At 46.6% G+C, this 26,622-nt stretch overlaps 1 protein-coding gene across 3 annotated transcripts in view; it reads left to right on the top strand.

Annotated features, from left to right (window-relative positions):
• The window catches only part of SLC7A9 (solute carrier family 7 member 9), a 1,176,401-nt gene that overhangs the window by 882,793 nt on the left and 266,986 nt on the right, over positions 1-26,622 (top strand). For all 3 annotated transcript variants that reach the window (XM_086945130.1, XM_086945132.1, XM_086945131.1), the window contains exon 9: positions 7,814-7,917. In XM_086945130.1, the coding sequence (XP_086801256.1) occupies positions 7,814-7,917 (104 nt within the window). The remainder of the gene's footprint in view (positions 1-7,813; positions 7,918-26,622) is intronic.

Genomic DNA, 26,622 nt, shown 5'->3' with positions numbered 1-26,622 from the left:
GAATGGCTCACATTAGTGCAAAGGGAATCTGCAAACTATTGGCCCCAGTATGGCAGAATAGTGGTATCCCAAAATGTGCGGAGAATTTGGTCAGGAACTGTATGGTGTGTTTGAAGTACAATCCAGGTAGGGGAACCCCAACTCCAGCTGGTCATTTTGCACCTCCAACGTATCCGTTCGAGGTCTTGCAGCTCGATTTCATCCACATGGAGAGGTGCAACAATCTGAAATATGTGCTTGTTGTTGTTTGCGCCTTCTCCAGGTGGGTGGAAGCGTATCCCCTTAAGGACAACACTGCCTTGTCAACTGCCAAAGCCCTCGTCAAGGAATTCTTCCCTAGGTTTGGAATGCCTAGAATGTTCTGGAGTGATAATGGAGTGAATTCGTGGGACGGGTGATGAGGAGAGTGTGCGAATGTCTAGGCATCCACCAGAAGTTCCACGCTGCAAATCACCCCCAATCAGCAGGATTAGTAGAGTGCTACAACGGCACGTTAAAACTGAAATTAGCCAAGATCCAAGCCAGCACAGGCTTTAAATGGCCTGACGCCCTGCCTTTAGCACTCCTGTCTACCAGAATGATTGTCCATTCTAGATTAGGACTCAGCCCTCACGAAATAGTGTTTGGCCGCCCAGCTAACATCTGGGGCGTACCAAGGCCAAAGAGGCTAAGCGAAGTAGAGCATCCTGTACTGCTTGACTATTTACAAGAATTGACAACTAAATTGCGTGTTTTACACCAACAGGTTCACAGTTCCTCTCCGCCAGCCTCTGACGATCCAGGTCACTCCATTGAACCCGGCACCTGGGTGCTAGTGCGGAATTTTCAGCGCACGAACAACGAACAGCCCAGGTGGACCGTACCATACTTCGTCCTTCTTTCCACAAGATCAGCCGTTCGGGTGGAAGGAAAGAAGAACTGGATCCCCGGGACCCACTGTAAACGGGTCCCTCTGCCCCTTCCATATGACCGGTGGGTCCAGGGCGGAATCGCTGGCTCTGAAACGGAAGCCGTACCTCGCTTTGCACTCTTCAGCGATGCACGACTGAAAGGAACTGGTACAGAAAAGGAGAGTGATCGCATTTTGCAAGGATTTGTGCCTCCGTCGATACAGTTGGACACTACAGAACCTGAAACATTGTTCGAAGACCACACCGTACCTGGGAAACAACGATATATTCTGAGGTCGAGAAAAAGGGACTAATAAAAGCGAATTTATGCTAATTTCTTTCCCCTAAGAACTATTTTTGATTTCACAGCTCTCTCGCCCAGGGAACTTGCTCATTTTTGATTTTCGAACCGCCATCCAGTTCTGCTGCTAGGGTCGCGGTTGATAGTCTGAGGAGTGCAGCTGGGGACGCCTAGGTCAACGGTTCTGGTAGGTCTGAGGGAATTACCCCGGACTGGACAGAGCGCACTCCTTGGCAGAATCAAACTGCCACCGCGGGCAGCAACTAGAGGATGGAGTTTCCGAGGGTAGAGAGACCAGCTAGACCCACGAACTTTAAAAAGCAAATATGCACTGTGATGGCCAGAAAGAGATTCTTGATAGTATGTATTCTACTGTTGTTCAGCATAACGATGTTCTTGATTAGCTATACTCTATCCACGTTCCAAGTTACCTTTGTGAATAACACTCAGCCCACACCTCCTCCTACTGTTCCTACACACTCCTTTCACCCTCTGCCTGAACACGAGTCCGCCAGAAGACTAGAATTTGTAAATAACTCATTCATCCAGCTCCTACACCAGCACCAGTCTATAATGAACACATCGAACTGTTGGATATGTGGACTTATGCCACACACAACCGATAAGGGTATCCCTTACTTCGTCCTGCCATTCAGTTACTATGGTTCTCTGTGGGCTTTTCAGACAATGTTCCTGTTCGCCATAGAACCATATCCCCCACGTCCCACAGGGAGCAGTTCCAGCAACAAGGCACTAGTGGCAGGAGTAAGGAATATTAGCAGGGATATCGACACATATCGAACGATTCCCAAAGATGAGTTTACCCCGTACAGTAGGTGGAACATCACTAAGTATGGGATTTCCTTAAGTGAGAGCCAGAAAACGAAGAGATCCTCCCCGGTTTGGGTAGTACCCCACCGAGGTCACCTATGTCTGCAAGGTATTGGCAGGGATCCCAAAGCACAGTTGGGGAAGAGTGTATGCACAGAAAAGTACGTGTTCGCATCCCGAACTTCCCCTCCATTCTTGGCAGCTAAGGGTACATACTTCATCTGCCATGACAAAGCCTACACTTGGTTGCCCCCTGATTTCTCGGGCACATGTTTCATCTCGTTTCTGCTGCCACCCACCTATACAGCCGGGGCAGATTACCATCGGACAAGGACAGTTAGGGGTGTCGTGAGTCAAGACGACACTGCGGGTCAAGATTTTGGGGACTTTGCAAAGGGTTTTCTGCCCTTTTGGGGGCCTACGGTGAACAGCAGGAACATTCGCCAGTTAACAAGGATCGTCGAATCCGCCGTGACCGAAACGGCCGGTGCCCTTAGTAATTTGACAGCTGAGCTCCAGTCGGACCGGCTTATGACTCTTCAGAACCGGGTTGCCCTAGATGTCATACTTGCAGACCGTGGTGGTGTATGTAGGGTGATCCAATCCAGTTGCTGCATTTTCATCCCTGATAATGCTCCGACAGTGTACCAGGCCATCTCCAAACTGCACAAAATCTCTGATTCCCTTCATGTGGATAAAGGGGATTGGTCCCTGCTAGGGTGGTTCTGGGAACTGATCTCTGCCTGGGGATGGAAAACTCTGATCTTCATTGGGATGATCTTAGCCGTTCTGTTTATGTTCTGCCTGTTTGTACAGTGCGCTCCTGCAATATGTGGCCTCTGTGCTACTTCATGTGTAAGGAAGCCTGTGTCGAGGGACGAGTTGAGCAACAGAATGATGCTACAGCAGCATCTCCATGAATTCATTAATACAGATTTGGACTCAGATTAGCATGAAATATTGCCTAATATGAGGGCAAAAGGAGGGTCTGTGGTTCTCAAATTCTGGACCCTGCTGCAATACCGGTACCGAGGTCCAACACTCGTGTCACAAAATATCGTCGTACCATGACGAATTTGGTATCGACAGACCGGTAATGATTAGGACGTTATCCCTGTGCATTTGCGTCATGATCAAGCGGTGCCGACACCCTCAAATCGTGGTTTCCGTTCTGAACCCTCGGACTCCATTTTGTGAACGGCATCCATCTTATGCTTTGCCCTCATATAAGTCAATTGATTAAGGTCGAGCTTGATCTGGAAGGACACGCCCACCTTAGCTGACTCCCCCATGACCTGGCCGAACTGACTCCACCGCCTCCAGCCCAACCTGTTTGGGCAGCTCCTCGTCCAGTGGCCGAGTAAGATATCATCAAAGCACAACATGCCATAAACCATTCACTACATACAGACCATGTTTTCTACACACATACACCTGTCCATGTTTCTTGTTTATGGCCAGTTTTATGACGAGGAGGTGCCCTGTTTTATTGGGGTTTCATCGATATCTGATTGTAATTCCGGGCTGGGCTGGGCCATCCATCACCGACTGGACATCTAAAATATAGGTTGGCCAACATGACTGTGCGTTTTGCTCTATTGTGTAAATATGTCTATGACCGTATTGTAAACTCAAGAATTCTTGCCCGAAGTGTAATACTATGTATAAAAGGAGAAGGCTGGTTCTGTAAAAACGAACAGTCTCCTGAGAACTTACGGCCCGTGCTGTTGTAATTCTAGGACACCTGTTACTTGGTTGCAGCCAATAAAACTCGATCTCTGACTTCACCTAGAAGACTCTTGTTTCTGTGGTCCGGAACAGGGAGAACTCGGAGGTCTTCGGGTGTTATCCCCTGGCACCACCGGGTTCCTAAAAACCCGGCACCTCACCCCCACGGCAATTGGTGGAACGCCTGCTCACAATTTTGCACGAGAGCCATTTAGGCATTGTGAAGACTAAACAGCGAGTCAAACAAGCGTATTGGTGGCCCACTGTTGACAACCAGGTGGAGAAGCACGTAAGGTCTTGCGAGCAGTGCAGCAATGCAGGCAAGGCGCAACCCATGCTAAGACCAACCCTAGGGAAGTTCGCCACACCCTCCAGCCCATGGGAAGAATTGTCGGTGGACATTCTAGGCCCAATTCTTGATGCATGGAGTGTCCCCAAGTACCCCATTGTTCTGATGGACCGATATTCCAAGTGTCCGGAAGTAGAACTATGTGAAAAAGCGGACAGGGACAGGGTTGTAGCCTTCCTTGCTGCCACCTTCTTGAGAGAGGGAATACCGAAAGTCATCACGTGCCACAACGTTCCCTAGTTCACGTCAGAGAAGTGGAAGGCATTCACGGAATGGAGTGGCATCGTGACCAAGCACACCCCGGTGTATCATCCTGTCGATAATGGCCTCATAGAGAGGTTCAACTGGGTGATCATGGGATCAGTGCAGGCTGCAATTGGCACAGGCAAGAATTGGGAAACGGAAATCAGACACACTGTGTGGGCCTACCGTATTACTCCAACAATGACAGGGTATAGCCCATTCAAGATTTTACGGGGCCGGAACCCGTTCACACGAGCACAGTGTGGATGAATCTGATGCTACAGATCAAATGGTCCCCAGCAGTGGTGCGCAGCAACTTGGAGAAGGCCCTGAAAATCTACACAGACCACTACAACAAACAGCACAAAGTAAAGAAAGTTTTGTTGGAAAAGGGGGAGTGGGTCCGGGTGAAGTTGGTAAAGTTACAGAAAAAAGGAGACGGCAAGCTCAGCGCCCCTCTACAAGTCAAGGAAACCTACTCACGTTCTGCTTTATTAAGCAATGCCAAAGTATGGAGGGAGAAGCTATATCACAAACAGGCAACACCAGTTGGGAATTGGATGATGAAGAACATGGACCGGAGACAGACATACAGAGAAGCGGCGCAACGTGAGACAGAGAAGAAGAGAGAGGCAACACACAGGAACTAAGAAGTCTAGAGTCCACACGTCAACGTAGGCCACAAGAAAACTGAAGCACCAGCGGACCAAACACCAGGCGAAAAAACCCCACAGTTCCCATAAATGACCAGCACGAGAGTACAAGAGAAACCAGAGCATACATGAGAGAAAGAGAAGGAACACAAACACCCTCTACACGCACACACACAGGCAGGGCAGTAGTATTACCCAAAAGATACAAGGAATTTGATATGAAACCATAATACCCTATTCCTTGCACTCTCTGTCCTGTCACATCCTGTTATCAGCATCTAGTTTTGATATTGGTCGTTCAGCCATGTCAAGGATCCTCTTCATGTCCCCCTCCTTGTTCTTACAGTTTTTGGTATTGTGATTTGTCCAAAAGGGGGGAGATATGTGGTGTAGCGCTCTAGTGGTCTTTACCACATCACGCCTCAAGGGATGCTGGGACCGCCGGCGGCCATCTCAGACACTGAGGATTCTATGTGTGGGAATGACCCCTGCGCTCTCCTATTATAAAATAAAGTATTGACCATGCTAAGGTGCCCAGCGTGATTTGTAACCCTCAGCGCACCTCCACACCACAAGCACAGGAGAAGTGACATCATTTCATTGAAACGCACTGGTCTTGGAGGGGGGGGGGGTTTGAAGTTGCTGTTTTTGGTCATTAGTTGTAATATGTTTGGTCATGTGAGAACACCCTCCATTGTGCTGTTTTTACAAGTGCCCTGTACTACTTGCATGAAAGGCTTGAGGTCGAATGTGCAGATTGCAGCCTCGAAGTCGGAAATCCTGTTTCTATTGTGTGATGTGTTCTTGGGATAGGGTCAATGTGTGATGATGAAGGGGGTGTGATATCATAAAGTGGTGAAAGTCATTTAAAGATGTATAAAGCCCATTTGTTTACAGATTGTGCAAACATGTATATGCCCCATGTGTAGTCCTGGGCATGCACGCCATGCTCCTGCAGAACCCGCCTCAGTGGCTTTCTTTTGGGGTGCAGAATGAGGTAACACGGAGCCGGGTGAATAACCACTCCACTACAAATAAAAAACATAATTAAAAAACATTGTCATTTACTAAGACAATAGCTCTAATTTTCACAAATGCGAGACCTATTGCATTGCAAATGCTTGTTTAAAACAGGCTAATACCAGATATTTCAGACCCGCTTGAATTTTTCTGCAGTCACTGCCAAATGTGAAGATTTGGTTCTCAACTGCAAATTTTATTTAACGTGCCGTACGGCAGAGGTCATCTGTTGCACTGTCATGAGTTTAAATTTTTTACCTTGTATTTTATTCTGCATGTTTTATGCTTTTTTAATGGTTTTGTGACTCTCTTAAGATCACATACTGATGGAATAAAGATTGTTGAATTGAATATACTTTGAAGAGTTAATGTAGTCCCTCATGCGTTCCAATGTTATGTGGAAGGAAGCATTCCAAATGCTAATAGCATAACGTGAGAGAAAGATACACTGCTTTGGGGTGGAGGCAAAGCGCAATACAATCATATTTTAAAGTATTGGTATGCACAGATTTGCCAAACAACAAAAGATGTCTGTGGCCATAACAAGCATAGGCATAGCCAATAGGTCTTGCCTTTTGGGACCTATTTGTTTTTGAAATTGCTTTTGGTGGGACCGTACAGCATTGGGACACACGCTGTGCAGCAACTTTACTTGGATAACCAGTGTCTAATGGTCATTTGTTTCAGACAGGCACAAAAGAAATTTACTCACGGTATCTAAATGCTGTTTAACCCCTTAAGTGCTGCCTCGGTGCATTGGCCGACGGCAGCACTACCTCCCCAGTGCTGCGCACGACCATTGAACGTCCATTCAGCACTAGTTCTAATGGACAGCGCAGCACTGGGGAGGAATGTTTAATAGCAGCTATGGGGTTAAAAAAATAATACAAGAAATGAAAGACAAAAAGTAGGGACAAAGAGGAATAATTCACCATTAGGAAGCAAGCATTTTGGAAGGACAATCCAAGTAACAAAAAAGCAATATGCAGGATGTAAGCTCACAAAGTGTATACAACAGGTCTTGGAGGCTCAACCTAAAAAGGTTTGTAGTGGCCTTTCAAGCTGACCCTGTTTTCCAGTGCTCATTAATTTTCCAGACACAAGGGCTCTTAAGACCCAGGAAAGGAACAACACATAAATTAAGTGGAAGGTAATTATACCAGACATCAAGCTGACCCTGTTTTCCAGTGCTCATTAATTTTCTAGACACAAGGGCTCTTAAGATCCAGGAAAGGAACAACAAATAAATTGGGTGGAAGGTAATGACACCAGACACATCTACTTAGTTCTTTCCCTTACCTTCCATAACAGCATTACTTACTCTCCAAATCGGTCTTTGCTCACTACTATTAGACCTCCGTTTATGATGTCCTTCATTTTTGTAGATTCCATTAACTGACTTCCCGGCCCCATTTCGGATAGAAGTTAGTGCCACACATGCATTTCTCTTATTGTGCATTGGTTCCTAGTATCACTACATAGCCTATTCAATATGCCATTTGTACAAGATTGTTTGGAAAGAAATCACGTTTTGAAAGGTAATAAAACTGGACATAACTTTTCTATAGATTTAAAAAAAAGGTTTTACTCCTTGGTAGTGTACAGCTTCTTTTTCTTCCCAGATCAAATTCTGAAAACACAAGTAAACTGCTCCAGAAGAGTGATGATGTCAGACAGGTAAAAGGGGTTGGTAAAGGAGCGTGCTTGTAGTTTGCTGTGCTACAGTATTTTAGTCTGGACAACACAAGAAGCAAGAACAAATATGTATATTTCATTGCAAGTGTTGCTTTTCTTCCAGACTTTTGGAGATCGGGTTCTTTATCCAGCCACATGGGTGGTTCCTCTTTTTGTGGCCTTTTCGACACTCGGAGCAGCAAATGGCACTTGTTTCACAGCTGGCAGGTAATCATTTGTAATATCGGTAAGAGTGTGTGTGTGTGTGTGTGTCGGTGTGTGTGTGTGTGTGTGTGTGTGTGTGTGTGAGAGAGTGTAATTTTAACAACCGTTGATCATGGTTTTAAATACATTTGACAATTATGTTTTCACATATGCTTTTTGACATTGATATGGATTTCCCAGAACATCTTTTGCCAGTCACATTACTCATAGGTGATTTTGTATGAACAAGACAAGCCACTTGTGTGGATTTGCATTACCCAAATGTTCAATAAGGTGATTTCGCAAGACATTATCTTAAGACATCTAATACAGCTTAGCCCTTGTTAGGTTACAGACATAAAGTCCTCTTCCTCGTTCTACTTTAGTAATGATTAGGTCACACTATCGAGAGTCTCACAAGAGTTTATCTAAGTCCTCTTAGACGATGGTGTGAATTTCAGTTTTGGTTTGTGAGGCCAAGGATGAACTATAGTGGTCTGGAATGATCCAGTGTTGTTTAGAAAATCTGAATACAGTAGAGGTTTTAGTTCTGAGAATTATTTATAGCCAAAATACCTAAACCTGCCTGATTTACGATTTAGTAGCCTTTCCATTTTTAGTGTTTGTAGATTTAGGTTGTGTTCTCGTGTTTTTCAACCTTCTTTAAATCAGTGGTTATCAGTATTTATTTAGCTGCCTAAACCCCAAATTAGACATTTTGAGTGTTTACAAAACATGTTGAATTTTGTGCTATAATGCACATATTTAATTTAAAGGAGTTGCATTTCAAGATATGTAGCATGTTCCCATTGGCAGGTTGTCTGATGGATGTATGGTTGACTGTGCTAAGCATATAATGTGTATATATTGGACTTGCACTCAAATTTACAGACTCTTTCAAAGCTTATTTCCTCTTGCACTCACTTTGTCGGAACTCTATGGGCTTACAGAACTATTAATGGATTAGGAATGTGGTAACCAGTTATACTCAAATGTTTTTTAAAAGTAGATTCCTGGACACAGTTGGGGTCGATTCTCCTTGTCCAGGGTGAATATTATGCACACTGTAGAGGTGGTCAAACCTGCCAATATAAATTTCCCTTTTCAAACATTTAAATTTACACCAGTTTAATGTGTAGCCCCGAATTCTAAAATACTTGCAGCCTGATACTTCCAGCATGAATAACACTTCTTTTCTGAACTCTCTGTCTGGCTACCAGAAAGCTGAGCTGCTGTTGTGGGGCCAATCCTATCTCCCAAGTGTTCCCTTGTCAAGAAACACAATTTAATTCTGCCCTGACTTTTTACCAACATCACATTGTGGCTCTGGACACGAGATTTTGCTGTTAATATTTTAATGATGTGCCCAAACACCCAAGCAGTAAAGTACAGCTGGATAAAAAGCAAGGATTAACTGAAGGTTTCATAGTTGACTATGGGAAACCATACAGCTTTGGATTTTTGTTGTCATGCTGCTTTGGTATGTGGAAAGTCTTGTGTCATGCTATAACTACTGTCCCATGACCATAGTGGCAACACTCTTTTCTCATGTTCCTGTAACTACATCTTCCACATAATATATAATGTCTTGGTTGTTGGCCAGTTGGCCTGCTAGCAATACTTACTTGGGAGCAAAGGGACGCTATGCATCAAAATGTTTTACCCATTCTGTGCCTATGGGAAAATGTAACAGTACATATTGACCAAGATTCTTGAGAGCCACTTCACTAATCAGTGACAGAACATTAACAAAAGTTGAAATAGAACTGTAATACTCTCAGATTCTGTATAGTGTATAAAATAATTCGATTAGATTTGAAAGTATGCTTATATACTCTGCAACATGTTTATTCACTTATGTGTTGTGTAGATGCCTCAAGTTAAGAAAGAATGAAAATTAACCATCTGAAAGAAACAGTAAGTTATAGATTCCTTACCTTAGAATTAACCCAGGCATCAGACTTGATGCAGAAAGTTTTTCGTCAGCAGTACCCCTGCTCGTCGGAAGGTGGGGTGGTCGACTCAGCGTTCGTCGTCGTGGTGGCCGGGATGACGTCGCAGTAGCTACATAGATGCCGCCCTTGTCTCACTGACGTCAGTTCTTTCTTTTCTATGCCAGCAAGCGCAGATCTGGAGAGAACTTCGTTTTTTGAGTCTATCGTTTCCTGGTGCATGAGGGATGCCCATTTTCAAGGCTTGTGGTTCCTGTAACCGACTGATGTCAGTGACAGATCCGCATCGCATGTGCATCTACTGCCTGGAGCAGGACCATGACCCCAAGTCGTGCTCCGACTGCTGGACCATGGCACCGAAGTCTTTGTGGGAGCTGTCCCAAAAGCTACTTGAGGCCCTGCAGTCGGCTCTGTGTCGCCCGAGGTCCCGGTTGTTTAGGAGGTCTAGGGACCGGTCGCGGAGCTAACACCATTCTTCATCCAAGTCTTTGCACTCGGGGTCAGGTAAGTCGAAGCACAAGAAGAAGTCGAAGAAGCATTGTTGCTCTTCGACCTCTCCCAGTCCGTCGGCTGACGCTACGAGAGATGCGGGTAGTGTCACTCCATTGACTCAGCTTGTGGTGCCTGAAGGGTCGGCTCCGGGTTTTCCCCCCTTCCTGGGACCGGGAGCGGCCCCTGCTCAGCCTCGTCAGTTTTACGAAGTGATGCACATCATCTTTAGGCAGCCCGACTTTGCCGGCGCACCTAGGCTGGGGGCCCTGGGCCTTCGATGCCAGTGGCTTTGGTGCTGCAGGGTACCCTTGGATCCAGGCCTGGATCCGGATCGGCGCCAGTCGACCTTGTTACTCCTCCCCCGGCGCCGGTCACCGGCACCACGTCCACAGCTGGCGTTGGCTGTGTCCCCAGCGTACTTCGGACACAGCCTCCGCCTCAAGGTAGACACAGAGCAGGACCGGTGTCGACCAGTGCTCTCCTGTGCAGTTGACGAGGGGAGGGACGCAGCGAAGTTTACCATCCGCTGTTGGCTGGATACCACCGACTCACTAGACAGGACGATTTCCACGTCAGTAGCCCTTCCACACTACGCCTGGTTGGGGTCGACTGGTTTTTCCGGGATGTCCAATCAACTCTCATGGACATGCCCTTTGATGGCCGCCACCTTTTCGGCGACAAGTCAGACAACGCGCTGGAGTGCTATAAGGACTCTCTGGCTATGGCCAGGTCCTTGGGCCTCTCCACAACCCACCCTGCGCAGTCTACCTTTTGCCCCTTACGGTGCTACGGAAGGGGTGCCCCGCCATGTCCCGCCCAGAGTCACATGCCGGTGCAAGCTGTTCAACATCTGCGGGGACGTGGGAACCAGCTCTGTGGTTCTGGGGGCCAGAGCATCCCCCTCTGCAGCAGCCTCCAAATGCTCCTAGTCCGACCTTTCAGGGCTACCAGTCAGTCAGTCAAAGCTTTTATTTTCGGTTAAAAACAATAAAAAGACAAGTTACAAATTCATAAGCTGGTTTAAAAATACAAGGTAAAACAGTAAAAAGGTTCACAATAAAAGTGATATCATAAAATATACAAAAGAATGAACGAAGGCAATATAAGGCCACACACCCATGTCATAATGACAGACATAGAAAAAGTTGCTAAGGCCCGCACAGTTTTCCAAAAGGAAAATACCCCCACCATAATCAGGAGGAGAACCCTTAGCTATTGGGGGGTGTTTTTGAGCTTCCCTTTAAAATTGCACACCTAATGTACCACATAGATAAAAGGAACCTTGATGTTGCAAACACAGCCAGGGCCGAAGTGTCCGTTCTTAAGATTCTCAGCACTTCCCTAAAGTCTCTGTGACCCCTGGATCTACAGTACTGGACTATCCACATGGCCCTTGGCCCGTGGTACGAGGGGCAGGAGAGCAGAACGTGCTGATCTGTCTCCTCTGCGACCCCGCACCCGGGGCAAGTACTCACTAATTGTGAGGTCACAGTCCACTTATACGTGAGGCCCCGAAGGGGCAGTGATCCATGCCTAAATTGGATATATAGTTTCTTAGCCAGTGGAGGCTGGATGTCGTCCAGGAATTTCTCAAATCTGGGTAGAGGCTTAAAATCAAGAAAATGCTCCGTTAGCCTACCCATGGCAGAATTTGTAAGCACACTAGCAAGGCGATGTTGATTTAGAGCCAGACTCAGGGATTTTTTAGAGATCTGGGGGCAGGCCACCTCAGGGGATGACCACAGATCCCCCATTCCGAGTGCTAGCTTAAGGTGTTTAATGTGGCTCAACCATGGGATCTTTCCCGCACCACTTCTAAACAGGAGATCGGGCAGGTCCTTTCTGAAGCTCTCTAGTACCGGAGTGGACCAGAGTTGTCTCCAATACAGAAGTGGACGATTCGAAACAATTTCCTGTATGGGGAATAAGCCAAGATCAAACCTTAAGGGGGTTAGAGGGGTGCTCCTGGGAAGTCGCAAAATTCGTCTAATGAAGCTGTTCTCTGTGAGGGAGAGCGAAGGGGTGCTGACATGCCCCCCAAAGGCCCGCTCCGTAAATCGCACCCCCTTGCGCCTGCACTTTGTATATTTCAACCGGCTGACCCACTAGCTTCTGAGACGTTTTGTTAAAAACTTTTAAAATGCCACCCGATGATTGAGACAATTTCAAATTGGCCTTAGCTACGTGTGAGGACCAGTCCATTTTATCATTAAGAGTGACCCCCAGATAAACAAATGTGGACACTCGGTCCAAAGGCAATCCATCCATGTGGGGGTGGGGACAATTTGTTTTTTAAAAGTTATACACCATAAATTTGGTTTTGGAGACGTTAATCTCCAGATCCCTCATCCTACACAAGCCACAAAAAGCCTCCAATGTTCGCTGGATACCCCCAAATGTTTTAGACAATAAGAGGGTATCATCAGCGAACATTAGGGCCGGTATTTTTCGCCCTGCTAGGCTAGGGGAGTCCAAGTTGCTAGCCCCCACAAGATGTGCGATCAACCCATTGAGATATAGGGAAAAGAGCGTAGGAGTTAAAACTCACCCCTGTCTCACAACTCTATCAACAGGGAACGGGGCGGACAGCTCCCCACCTTTTACAAACCTGACCCTGGCATAGTTACCCTCGTGCATGCGCCTTAAGAGGTCGCACAAATAAGTCGGGCACCCAACTCCAGAAGCAGAGCCCAAAGCTTGTCCCTATTGACTAGGTCGAATGCGGACCTGAGGTCCACAAAAATCAGGAACAAACTTCCCGCCCCTAAAACAACAGTCCTCCAGTATATAAGCTGGAGCCTGAACAGTTGGTCGATCGTAGACCGAAATTCTGCCTGCAGGGAGGTGAGGATGTGGTGGTCATCCATCCAGTTCTGCAACCTGGACAGTAGGACTCGAGCGAAGAGCTTCAGTAATACGTCGATCAAGCTGATGGGCCGGTAGTTTGCAGGGTCGAGGGGGGAAGCCTTCTTATAAATGGGGATAATTTCAGCCCCCCACCATGTTGTAGGGATATCCAAACCCTGGATAATGGCGTTAAACAGAACACAGATGTAAGGCGCCCAGACCCTTTGTTCGGACCGATAAAGGTCGCCAGGGATTCTGTCCAAGCCTGGGCTTTCCCTGCAGCCAGGTTTTTAAGCGCTGAGTTAACTTCCAGCAGTGTGCAGGGATAGTTGTCTTGAGCCGTACCCCTGCAATTTTTGTTAAACCAGTGGAGATCATTCATCCGCACCCCAGATCTACCAGGCTTAGTGGTATAGAAGTAATCTACCAGTGCAGTGTGGAGCTCATTATGAGTGTGCTGGAGGGCCAGAAGACTTGATGGATCTAAGTTAGAACCTGTCATGTCACTGGCCACTAATAAGGCCCCAGCTACATGGTTGTAGATTTCCGCTAGCGTGTCCGGGGCTAGTGCCACCTTCGCCCAGCGAATTTGTCTGCCACCCGCCGTTTGCAGGTAATTCACATTATGTGAAGATTCCACTGCAGTCTGTATATTGTCTGCCCCTAGGTGGGTGACCAATTTCAACATTAAAAGATTGTGGTCACTCTCAACCCTGGGGATTACCGTAAACGTTTTTACTTTTACCCAGAATTCCACATTAACCAAGATATAATCAATTGTGGTGCTTCTATCTAATCTATTAAAAGTGTGAGCACCAGGTATATCTGGTAACAGTCTACCATTACATGCTCTAAGGGAATTGGATACAACCAAATTATTGAATGCTAGGACCAGTGGCGATAATCGCTTTACTGGGTACATGAGGCATTCAGAGATGACCAAATCTCGTCCTCCTCAGTCGTTACCTGGGGAATCTCCCAGAGTGGCTCAAAGTGACAATTGAAATCTGCACCTATCACCGTGTTGTAAGAGAAAGGAAAGGATGAGAGTAATGTCTCCAGAGCCTCTAAAGTTGATAATCCTAGCTTGAGTGGAATCGGACGTAAGTAAATGTTAATCACAGCCACCACCGAGGTATCCTTGAGAAGAATACAGAGGATGTCTGGGCTGTGTGTGTCAACTGTCTACACTGTACACCCCAGATGCACTGCCACCCAAATACACAGTCCTCCTGATGGTCTTCCCCTGGGTCCCTGCACTGCCGGTATATGATATGATAGGACGCAAATCCTACCCTAAATGGGGCAGACAGGAGCCAGGTTTCCTGAAATAGGCATAAGTCATAGCCATCCATCAGATCTCCCCACTCCGGGATCGTCAGTTTTGCCCCGAACCCTGCAACGTTCCAGGACCCAATCAGAGAATGGCTGACCAACGGGAGATTCCGGGTGTATGGCATAGGGAGGTAGAGGACCACCCTGACACACAACCGACTCCCGACCGCCCCCAGAAGCATTCGGGATCAAAGGTGACAGTGGGGATAAGACACCGGCTACTGCGGGGCACTGATTTAAATCCTCCGTCCCTATCTCACTGCTAGAGCCTCCCTCGATCAGCCTCTCTGAAGAATAACTAACCATAATGTTATCATCCCCATGTGGTGTTAGTCAGTCGACATAGCTCAGGGCCCTGTATTTGTTGCCCACTGGGAGATTATACTCCAGGTCATACCCGCTGAAGAGAGGAGGAGGCTGCGCCATGGTCTGTGGATAGAAATACCCTAAATGGTGAGTACTAACTTTACTCAAGTTTTCCAACCCGCCATTGCCTAAGATGTGTTTAACCACCTCTGTGTCCCTAAAGTTGATGATCACACAGTCCGCTTCTATATCCTTGTGTCTAGTACCCAGCCAGCTGACTCTACGTGCAAATAGGATCTCCCCCTGCCCTGGTCCCACTATAGGTCTATGCCGATTTAGCCAGAATATCATTTTGTTTTTGAGCTCTGGGTATGATTCGGTGGAACTTGTTTCCAAGGGTGGAACTCCTGTGAGCACCACCACGTAAGGCATAGCCTCAGGCAGTAGGTGAGGACGGGGAGCAAGTTTAGTTGAGCTCTCTGCTTGCCGTTTCTGGGAGACAGTGGGCATGGGTTTACCATCGGCACGTGGCCGGTTCGCGGGTGCTGCCAAAGGTAGGGGCGGGGGACAGGTTGTTGGAGCAGTTGCTTTAGGTATCTCAGAGAGACAAGGGACACCCGTAGATGTGTTCGATACAGTAGTTGATTTCTGCCAACTACGTGGGCCATAACATGTGATGGTTTGGTTGTTTGTGTGCTACCCACCAGACCCGTGGCCGCAGAAGCACCCAAGGTGGGGACTGTACCCTCTCCCCTGTCGTGGTTCCCCTGTGAGCTAGCTAGCTGGGACTTCGCTGGTCCTTTGTTAGTAATATGAGAAAGGATTCTGTCTAGTCTTGATGATAGGGATTTTACATGGGAAATAATTACTTGTTATATATGGGCCTGCAGATCAATCGTCAGGTGTGTTACCCAAAGAGGTGGTACAGAGGAGGGGCGGGAAGGAACTGGCTCAGACTGCACACTAGTAGGAGAATGTATTTTCCTTCGCGCATATTTTCTCATAGGTTTTGATTTTTTCCTTATGGGACTAAGCTTGGGGTCATTTGATTCAGTTGGGAGGGGAACCAATGGAGAGGGTGGAGCCGAGGCAATCACCTCCGGAGCGATCTGAGCACACGGTAAGTCAAAGAAGGGGGACATTTGATATGCGGTCGACTCAAACGGATTGGCAATTGCCATCGAGGCGTCACCTTCAAGCCGGGGGAGGGTTAGTGCAGGGGTTGAAGATAAACGCCTTTCCGTATCTTCAATGGCCGTTGCTACTGCCCCTATAGTTTTCTGTAGCATTAGATCAATTGCTGTAAGTGTCGTGAGTGGTTGGGTTGTAGCAGCCTGTTGCCTGGTTCTAGGGCATGTAAGGGAGGGGTTAGTAATTTTCCCCATACTGCTCATACCCAGGAGTGGAATACCTCGATCACTCAATCACTGCGCCCCAAATAGGATAAAGAATGGGAAGAACTATAGCCTTAGTAGGATCCTCCTTCTACATGAAGACTTCAAGAAATTAAAACTATAAGCTTGACTATTTAAAACAGAGCCCAGTGTATACGCAAGGCCGATAATATAACTAATATTTTAGTTTAGAAAGAAGAACAGTTGGTTGTATAAATGACCAGCTGGCCAAGTCTTGAGTCTTACAGTTTTAAGATGAGGTGTCAGGGAGGTGGCCCAGCCCAGCCTCGTCCTGCCCCGGACTGCCACAGACTGTCCCGCCCTTGTCCCGGGCTTCTCCCGGCGTGCTCACGTGGGACGAGGTTCCAAGGGAGCCTTTATGCGCCTCCTGGTGCTTTCCGTGTGACGTCCGCTGCTGCTGCTGGGAGGTGTAGTCCAGGGAGTAGGAGGGGCCCGGCAGAGCCAGGCCTGGCCGGAGGAACAAGCGGAGCTAAGCCCGGTCCTCAGGTGCTGCCACGGGGATTCGGGGCTCGGCAGAGCCAAGCCCGGCCAAGAAGATGTGGCGGAGCAATGGCCGGCCCTCAGCAACAAGTACACACAACAGGTGAGCAACCAAATGCCAGTGGGCGGCAGGATTCGCCATCACGTCCTCCACTGGCGCACCATCATGTCGGACAGGTGAGTTTTTGCAGATAGTCTGAAGGGGCTACTCCCTCCCCTTCAAGACTACCCCTCCCTCCATGCCACCTCAGTACCATCACATGTCGGAGGATCATCTGGCCCTTCTCCAACAGCGCTACGAGACCTCAGGGTAGAAGTGCGCTATATAAATACAAACACAAAACACATTAAACAGAAAGTTTTGGCACTCTTGGCCAAGGGAGCCATCAAGCGCGTTCCTGTCCCAGAAGTACGTTGTGGTTGCTATTCCCACTACTTTCAGTGCCCAATAAGGACAAAAGCCTGCATCCTATCTTGGATCTCAGGAATGTAAACCTCTTCCTCCAGAAGAAGAAGTTCAAAATGTTGGCGCTCGCTCAGGTCTTGTCTGCCCTGGACCCTGGAGTCTGGATGATAGAGTTGGACTTGCAGGACGCTTACTTTCACATCCCCGTCCTGCCGTTCCACCGGCGTTGCCTGCGGTCCACGGTAGGCCACGATCACTTTCAGTTTACCGTGCTCCCCTTTGGTCTTATCAGCGGCCCTCGCGGGTTCACGAAAGTGATAGCGGTGGTCGCAGCTCATCTGCAAGATCAGGGGTTCCAGTCTTCCCCTATCTCGACGACTGGCTGTTAAAGGCGGGCTCGCCCCAGGCTGTCGTCTCCCACCTCCAGACTACGGCAGACCTCCTGCATTCGCTGGGGTTCTCCATCAACATGCCAAAGTCAGACCTGACCCCCTCTCAGAAGCTCCTCTTCATCGGAGCGGTTCTGGACACGACGCAGTTTCGAGTTTATCCTCCCGACCAGCGAGTCCCGGATATTCGGGCTATGATTCCGATCTTTCAGACTCCATCCCGGGTTTCGGTCGAGATGACCCTCAGGCTGCTGGGTCTTATGGCCTCCTACATCCTCCTGGTGGTCCATGCCAGACGGCATATGCAGGCTCTGCAGTGGGACCTGAAGTTCCAGTGGGCACAACATCAGGGGAATCTGTCCGATTGCGTACAGATCTCAGAGGGCACTGCACACCAATTGCAGTGGTGGCTTACCGATCAGGATTGGGTCGACTGCAGATCCCTCTCCCTTTCTCAACCAGAGTTCACAGTGGTGACCGATTCATCACTTCTGGGATGGGGCAGCCACATGGGGGAGTCCGGGCTCCACATCAACCTTCTGAAGCTTCGGGCGATTCGTCTTGCACTTAAAGCATTCCTTTCCTCCATCCGAGGAAGAGTGGTGCAGGTGTTCACAGACAACACCACCGCCATGAGGTACTGCAAACAAGGCGATGTGAGGTTGTGGACCCTATGTCAGTAGGCCCTCCGCCTCTGGACATGGCTGGAACATCAGGGCATATTCCTGGTGGTTCAACACCTGGTAGGTTCCCTAAATGCAAGGGCGAATGGACTCAGCCACAGGTGCATGATGGTTCACAAATGGTGTCTTCACTCAGAGGTGGTGCAAGGTCTCTTTCAGCAGTGGGTAGAGCCTTGGTTAGATCTATTCGCCACCGAAGAGAACGCGCAATGTCAGCAGTTCTGCACGTTGGAATTTCCAAGGCGGCACTCGCTAGGCGACACTTTTTGTTACGGGTGGAGTTGCGGTCCTCTATACGCCTTTCCGTCTATACCACTTCTGCCCAGAGTGATTAGGAAGATCAAGCGCAATCAGGCCCAAGTCATTCTTGTGTCTCCGGATTGGGCACAAAGAGTCTGGTATCTCGATCTGCTCAACATGGCCATCGATCCTCCGATCCGACTGCCTCTTCGGAGGATTTTCTGTCGCAGTAGCAGGGGACGGTCCTCCACCGAACCTGTCCAGTCTCCACCTTCTTGCGTGGAGATTAAGCAGTGGCAGTTGACGTCATTTGACCTGCCTCCTGAAGTCTACAATGTTATCTTAGCAGCGAGGCACCCCTCCAGTAAGACGGTATACGCCTGCAGATGGAACATCTTTGTGGCATGGTGCACAGCAAAGGCTGTGGATTCCCTTTCCGCCCCTCTTTCTGAGGTTCTCTTGTTCCTCCTTTCTTTGGCCCAGCAGAGCTCTGCTCTGGGCACTCTAGAAAGTTACTTCTCTCCCATTTCAGCCTTCCTTAGGCTTCCTGATCAGCCTTCATTTTTCAAGCCGCCTGTTGTAAATAGATTCCTTATGGGCATTACTCATCTTTTTCCTCCCGTTCTTTTCGTAATGCCCCAGTGGGACTTGAACTTGGTGCTTATCTATCTTATGTGCGCTCCCCTTGAGCCGCTACAAACGGTCCTCTCAGGCTTCTTACTTTGAAAACTGCCTTTCTGGTGACCATCACCTCTGCATGAAGGGTGAGTGAGCTACAAGTTCTTTCTTCCAAGGGTCCCTTTATGGCTGTCCATTCGGTCTGGGTGGTCCTTAGAACAAGACCTTCCTTTCTTCCCAAGGTGGTTACTTTTTTCAACATTGTCCAAACCATCACTTTGCCCACCTACTTTCTGCATCCACATCCTTCAAAAGAGGAAGAGAGGTTCCACCGTCTGGATCCAAAACGTGCACTTTCCTTCTACCGGGATCGCACAAAGCAATTCCGAGTGGACGACCAGCTCTTTGTTGGTTACTTGGGCACTAAAAAAGGTCTGTCCGTGCACAAACGGACCATCTCCAGATGGGCCGTTCTGTGCATTCAAGCTTGCTATTCTTTGGCAAAGAAGGAGCCTCCAGTGGGACTGCGCGCCCATTCCACCAGGGCGACGGCAGCCACCACTGCTTTGGGACAGGGAGTCCCCCTTAATGTTAGTCAAAGCTTTATTTCGATATAAAAATATCATAAAAGCATTTTTGCAAATCAGGTAATAAAAATACAGTTAAAAAAAAAAATTACGCGAAAAGAAGTTTAAAAAAGTCATAAAAGCTCAGTTGGAGAATGCAAGTTGCTCTACAAGGATAATGCTATACTTTTTCTAAATATTTAATAATTGATAAACTTCACGTGTCAACCTAAAAAAATCTGTTTAACATAATAGTACCAACAATAAATAACATCTTATTAAAAGAAAAAACCCACGAATCAAGATTAAGAATTGCATTAAACAATCTCAGCTTTGAAGTGAATTAAAACACCATTTAAAAAGATCATCAACTAGGACATAACACTTTTGTTCTTATTACCCATGCCCAGCTAAGAAATTTGGCCACACCGCAAGCCAGAGTTGTGTTAGTATCTGCTTGCATTATTCTAAGTGCTTCGCAGTGATTGCTGGTTCCGAGTTGCCAACAGATAGGTTTTAACCATCTTGTTCTCGGTTTAGTATATGCAGGGCATGCGAACATAAGGTGCGGGACGCTTTCAACCACTATTTCACATTGTTGGAAGGTGGAGTTAGTTTGGTGGGGAGGCTTCCATTTATTAGTATATTCGCGGACTGGCAGCGTACCCAATCTAAACTGCATATAGAGGGCCCTATCTCTGGGTTTCTGAATAAAATCTAAGGTTCTAAGCTGGGAACCTGTTTCTGCAAACGAAACTCGTCAGTGAGTCTATCTAGGCTGGGATTGCTGTTTTCCTGACTGTCAATCCAAGCCCAGTAGGCACCCTTGATGTCTGACTTACTCAACGGAGTCCCTGACTCCCAAGCTTCTCTAAATCCCCATAGCAGAAGGAGCTTTTTTACATTAAATAGCCACCTAATCTTCTGGGATCCCTCAAGATTGATTACTTCTCTTAGGCCGTCGGCATATTTAGATAGCTCAGGTCCCCCTTAATGACATCTGTCAGGCAGCTATGTGGGCATCGCTGCACACGTTCACCAAACACCCCTGCCTGGACAGCAAAATCCGGAGATACGGCTTCTCTGGCCGTTCTGTTCTCCAGAACTTTCTGGTGTGAACTTAGTACGCAGACCCACCTCCGGGGTTGGTATTGCTGGGGTATCTATTCTATGGGAAGGAATCTATAACTAACTGTTTCTTTCAGATGAATAAGTTACTTACCTTCGGTAACGATATATCTGTAAGAAACATAGGTTAGTTATAGATTCCTTACTGCCCCTCCCATCCTGCGAACTGATTTCTACGGTTAAGGACTTCCACTCAGGGCCCTTGTTTTGTGCACCAGTAATCAGTATCTTGCACGGCTCTGCGCTTCTGGCGTGGAAAGCTGTGTACAGAACTGAAGTCTGTGCCTGAGGGTGGCGTCTATGTAGCTACCGTGATGTCATCCCAGCGACCACAATGCCACCTTCCGGCGCAAAGGGGTACTGCTGACCCAAAACTGTCCGGATCCAGTCTGACACCTGGGGGTAATTCTAAGGTAAGGAATTTATAACTAACCTATGTTTCTTGCAGATATATTGTTACAGAAGGTAAGTAACTTGTTTGTTTGGAAGATTAGGAGCCAGATTATAAACCGGGCCTTTAAATACACTCAAAAGAGCTGAGCCAATAATAGTGTTACTAAGAGCAATTTCCATCATCTTCACTTCTCAACACAGAAATTTGGGAAAGAACTGTCAGTAACACAGTTTCACTGAATTCTATAAGCTTTCTCTGGCACTGCAAATCTGGAGGAGATACCAAAGAATTACTGGGAGACTCAAGACATTACCAGCCTATCTCCATATCACTGTTGCCCCCTCTTGTGATTATCAGAGGTGTTTGAAGCAGGGTGGAGAGGAAAAACTATCCAGGCAGCCAATTACCATGCATTTATTATTGTCTGCAGAATTACTGGCAAGTTCGCTAACATCTCCTAGATCTCTTATTATTATGGCTATTGAGAAATGGGAGAAATGGTATGGAAGGTAGGAAAGTGAGGTGAGGTGATATGATAGAGACAAATACGTTACTTACCTTTGGTAACACATTTTCTGGTAGATATTCTAACTGCAGATTCCTCACTTGGTGAATCTCCAAAGGCGCCACACTGAGCCGGAAAATTCTTTTGTACACCAGCAAGTGGCATCATCGCCCTACGGCCCCACATCCAGAAATGCTAAGAGCTGAGTATAGGCAACAACCCAGTGCACCAAAGTCAGTTTATTTACTGTTCTTTTCCGCACTTCGGACGTAAAACGTGGCTGACAAATTGAATGAACTGGTAGGGTGTAAAAATGAAATGGATTACTTCTGAAAGTTCACAGCACAGCACACTGAAGTAGGCTGGTGGTGAGGAATTCTGTTGTTAGATAGAATTTCCACCAGAAAGAGCATTACTGAAGGTATGTAACTTATTTTTCTGATGGACACTTCTATCACAGATTCCTTATCTTTTGAATCAATGGCAAAGCAATGCCCCCTTTCTTGACCTGACATGGGTCTGAGGAGTGAAGGTAAGTGAACTTGACAGCAGGAAGTCCTGCACAACTAAGGCAAAATGCCACATGATAGACTCCCTGACATGGAAAGGTGGCTTCATTTTTGGCAGAAAGGATGCATGTGTTCTAGGAACCAGCTTGCTAAGGAAGAAGGTAGTATATGGAGACAAACCATACAACTCTCTGAAGCAACACGAAGAAGTGATTGCAATGTGAAATATAGACTTAAGAATAAGTAGTGTCACAGCACTACTAAAAGAGGCATTAAAGAGTACACATCAAAAATGTCAGAAATAAACTGTCGCCCGACTAAGGCATAACGAATGGGGCAAGGCAAAGTAGTGCACGCCTTTTTAAGGACAGGTAATTTGAATAAAGAGGTAAACGAAGAAAGCATCCAATGGCCAATAAGTATCTTAAACAGTGATCACATCAAAGGCTTGCCGGCCCAAAGATAACACAAAAGGACATCAGATAGCTTAGTCTGTAGAGGGTCATCCTGCTTTATACAAGCACCAGATGACAAGCTTGGACCAACAGCCAGAGTAAATGAATTTGTGGTATGTTGTCGAACAAGAACATCTACCACTCCTGACAGACAAATAAAAACTGTTAGTTCTGCTCAGTCTCCACTTGTGGAGGTGTACATTGTGAAGGTTTGGGTGTAATACACTACCCTGTTGCAGGGATAGCAGATCCTCAGAAGAAAAAGCTGAATCGAGGGAAAGATGTTTGGAGTAGTAAACACTTCTGGTCCAATACAGGTCCATTCGAATCAGCTCTGATTAATCCCAAGCCCACTTCTCAATATGCAGGCTCAGCAGCAGTGGTAGGTATGAGTATAGGAGACCAAAACCCCATCAAAGGCAGAACTTGTTGCCTAGAGGACCAGGACAAGGGATCTCTAGAGCACAGAATTACAGATACTGAGCGTGTTGAGATGGTAGCAAAAAGGTATACTGAGTGTGTGCCTACTAGGCGAAGATACCCTGCTGTGCCTATTGTCATCAGCAGGTTGGCACCCATAGAACTTGTATGTCCTGATGCTAAGGAACCAATTTAGGTGATTGACTATTAGGGAGATCACATGATGGTCCAACCATTCCACAACCTAACTGCCTCTAGTAAGAGGGAACACAGCACCATGCCACCTTACTCATTGCAGTACCACACAGTGGTCCTACTGTAACAGGACCGATAGTGATCTGCCCTTGACAGAAGGCAGAAATACCTTGTGGATGAATTCAATGGCATGCGGCGCCCATGATGTATGTGATGGTATTGCTCCATCAAAGACCTCTGATCTACACTTTGCCCCTATGTATTATTATTAAATTTCTTTATTCGGTATTTCAAAATAGAAATCCATAAAAGCAGCATTATCCACATCAATACAAAATAGTTAGTCGATTACACAGTAAAAATTATGTTCCCATAAAAAATTATTAAAAGAGAATCTCTGCACTTTAAAAACATTATTCTGGAATTTCAACATTCTCCTTCAGAGGTTTTTCCTGTGCCTAAAAAGACTTTTCAGGAAGTTGAACACATGATAGCAGATACATTCAGACTCTAAAAATTGGAGACGCAACATAGCTGGATGGCACTGTCTGAAACCCCATAGCTTTAACAGTGTTAGCAGCCAAATTTTGCGGTGGACCTGATAAAATTTGCAAAATAACACAGTGTGTATGGTAGTCTGTGGTGATGTATCATCGCAGGGGCAAAGTCCAAGGGTTGGCTCCCAGGTGTTCCTCGTTGGAAAGGCTACTAAGCGATGGAAGAGATTTAGTCTAAATCTGGTTAACAGAAAGCGATCAAAGATACTGATATCAAGCGTTAGGTAAGGCTGAATCATAACAGTGGTCTGGACCATGGTTGAATGGAGGACGGAGGCTTTACCTGACTCATTTGTGAGCCTTAGTCCTTCTAGATGGCTCAGGGCCGTTAGCTTCAGATCCTTCTTGGATAGCTCTTTGATCTTTACAGGTGTGTAATAGAAAATCTCTAAGCCTATATCAGTGAGGACAGTTCTAATATAGCGGAGCCACTTAATTTTCGCCGAATAGTCTAGGGCCATTGTATCTGCCAAAATTGCCTTTGTTAGCATGTTTTTTTCAGAGGTCCATATACGTCGCCAGAGAAGCAAAGGTTGATTTTTTGCCCAATCCTCTATGTGTGGTATCCCTAATTCCATGTGGCATGCATATGTGGAGACTCCTCTGGGTGCTGCAAGAAGGAATCTTAAGAATACGTTTTCTGCCACCTGTAGAGCACTAACACCTGCGTGTCCCCAAACGCCAGCTCCATATAATGCTATTGCTTGGCATTTGGCTTGATATATTTTTAGTAATTCCACGGGGGACCTTTTGCCTATTTTTTGTGAGAAGCTTATCAGGGCGGCTATGGCTTTCTTGAAAATATGTTTTCTGGTCTCAACCGCTGGTTTCCAGTTCAAATTGTTATCTATTGTGATACCTAGATTGGGATAATTGGCCGTCACTTCAAGATTTTGCTTGTTGAGGAAAATATCTTTAGTAGGTTTTCTTCCTGTGCCTGCTACCATTACAAAGGTCTTCTTGATGTTTATGTGTAGGTCAAGACTGCCCATGTAGTCTGCATACCTTGACAAGGCCTTCTGTAATTCACGCTGGGTACGCGCCAGTATGACGGCGTCGTCTGCATAGAGCAGGGCAGGAATCAGGCGTTATTTTACTTGCGGAAGATCCTGACCCCCCTCAGTAGCTCTGTTTCCAAGCTGTTTGTATACAAGGAAAAAAGAAAGGGGGCCAGAACACATCCTTGCCTTACTCCACGCTCCACACCAAAAGATTTAGACAACTCACCCTTCACACCAAAGCGGACTCTCGCGGAAGCTTTAGAATATAGTTCCCTCAAAAAATCTAGAAGGGGGGATCCACTCCCATTTGTCTTAGAACTTACCAGAGCTTTGAATGGGACACACAATCGAAAGCTGCGTACAGGTCCACATAGACCATGTAGAGCTTGTCCTGTTTTACATGTGTATATTTACCTAGGATCATGGATAGGTTTAAGGCCTGTTCGATTGTGCCGAAGCCTTCCCTGAAGCCAAATTGTAATTCCGACAAAATACCCCCTTCTTCAGCCCACTGCTGGAGTCGCTCAAGAACAACCCTACCAGCTACTTTGCCCAGCGAGTCCAGGAATGAGATGGGGCGATAACATGAGACCTCCTGGCGGTCTCCCTTCTTGAATATTGGGACCATGATGGACTTGGTCCAAGAATCCAACAACCCCTTCTTTGTGGCTGCCATGCAAACCCTGGTGAGTATGGGGGCCCAGAGATCATGGTTGTGTTTAAAAATATCCACTGGGACCCCGTCGGGACCCGGTGCTTTACTGTTTTTGCTTAGTTTTAGGGCCAGAAGGAGCTCAGAGATGTCGAATTCTAAGGGAATCGGGTAGACGACCGCTGGGTGGACTATCTCTCCCCCCGCTGAAAATTCAGATTTCTGAAATATTTTTGAGAAATGGGACACCCAGACTTCTTCTTCTTCAATGGCCACTTCGATCTTTGGAAGATCGTCGTCAGCCAGAAATGGAGATTTGACTACCCTCCAGAAGGCCTCGCTGTTTTTTTCTAGGGCACTTTTGTGGAGTTCGTCCCACAGGGACTGTTTCAGCTGGGCCTTTCTTTGCTTTCGTGCAGAAGTGTACTCTTTTCTAAGTTTTGCAATTAACTGGGGATCTCTGATATCATTATTCAATGCCACTTTTAATTTGGTATGTGTCACTGTACAGCTTTGGTTAAACCAACCTTTCTTGGTTGATTTTTCCAATTTTGGCTTTGCTGTCATGAGCTCCTTTATGATGTCTAATATTAAGGAGAAATTGCTTAACACTTCCTCCTCTGTTGCAGTTAGGTCTAGACATTTTATTATATGGGGGTAGGCTGCTTTTATAAGATCTTCTGTAATTTGTCCAGGGTTTATCTTCCCCCATTTTATGGTATACCCATTTGTCTGTGCTATATGTAGTTTATTCTGGTTTAAATGCTTTTGCTATGGTTAGGGTGAGGGGTTGTCGGTGGATTAGAGAAAGTTCTATCCTAAGAGCCGAATGGTCACTTAGTATATTTGGTAAGACCTCAAAATGCTTTGCTCTGTTTAATAGGCCTTCTGATAAAAGAATATAATCGACTGTTGATTGGTGACCCCTCCCCAGATATGTTGGTTGTAGCTGGTTGGTGTCAGAGATTAGATTATTTCTTATTTGAAGGTCTATATCTAATACCCCTCCCCAGATATGTTGGTTGTAGCTGGTTGGTGTCAGAGATTAGATTATTTCTTATTTGAAGGTCTATATCTAATAATACCTCGTTCATGACTGTGCCTGACTTATTATGGGTAAAGTGGGTAAGGGGGATGTCATGTTCATTTACTATCCCGTCACAGTTGGTTCCATCATGTGGACA

Source organism: Lissotriton vulgaris, chromosome 12 (genome assembly GCF_964263255.1).
Source record: "Lissotriton vulgaris chromosome 12, aLisVul1.2, whole genome shotgun sequence".
Lineage (NCBI taxonomy): Eukaryota > Metazoa > Chordata > Amphibia > Caudata > Salamandridae > Lissotriton > Lissotriton vulgaris.
This window is presented reverse-complemented; position numbering and strand designations above follow the sequence as displayed.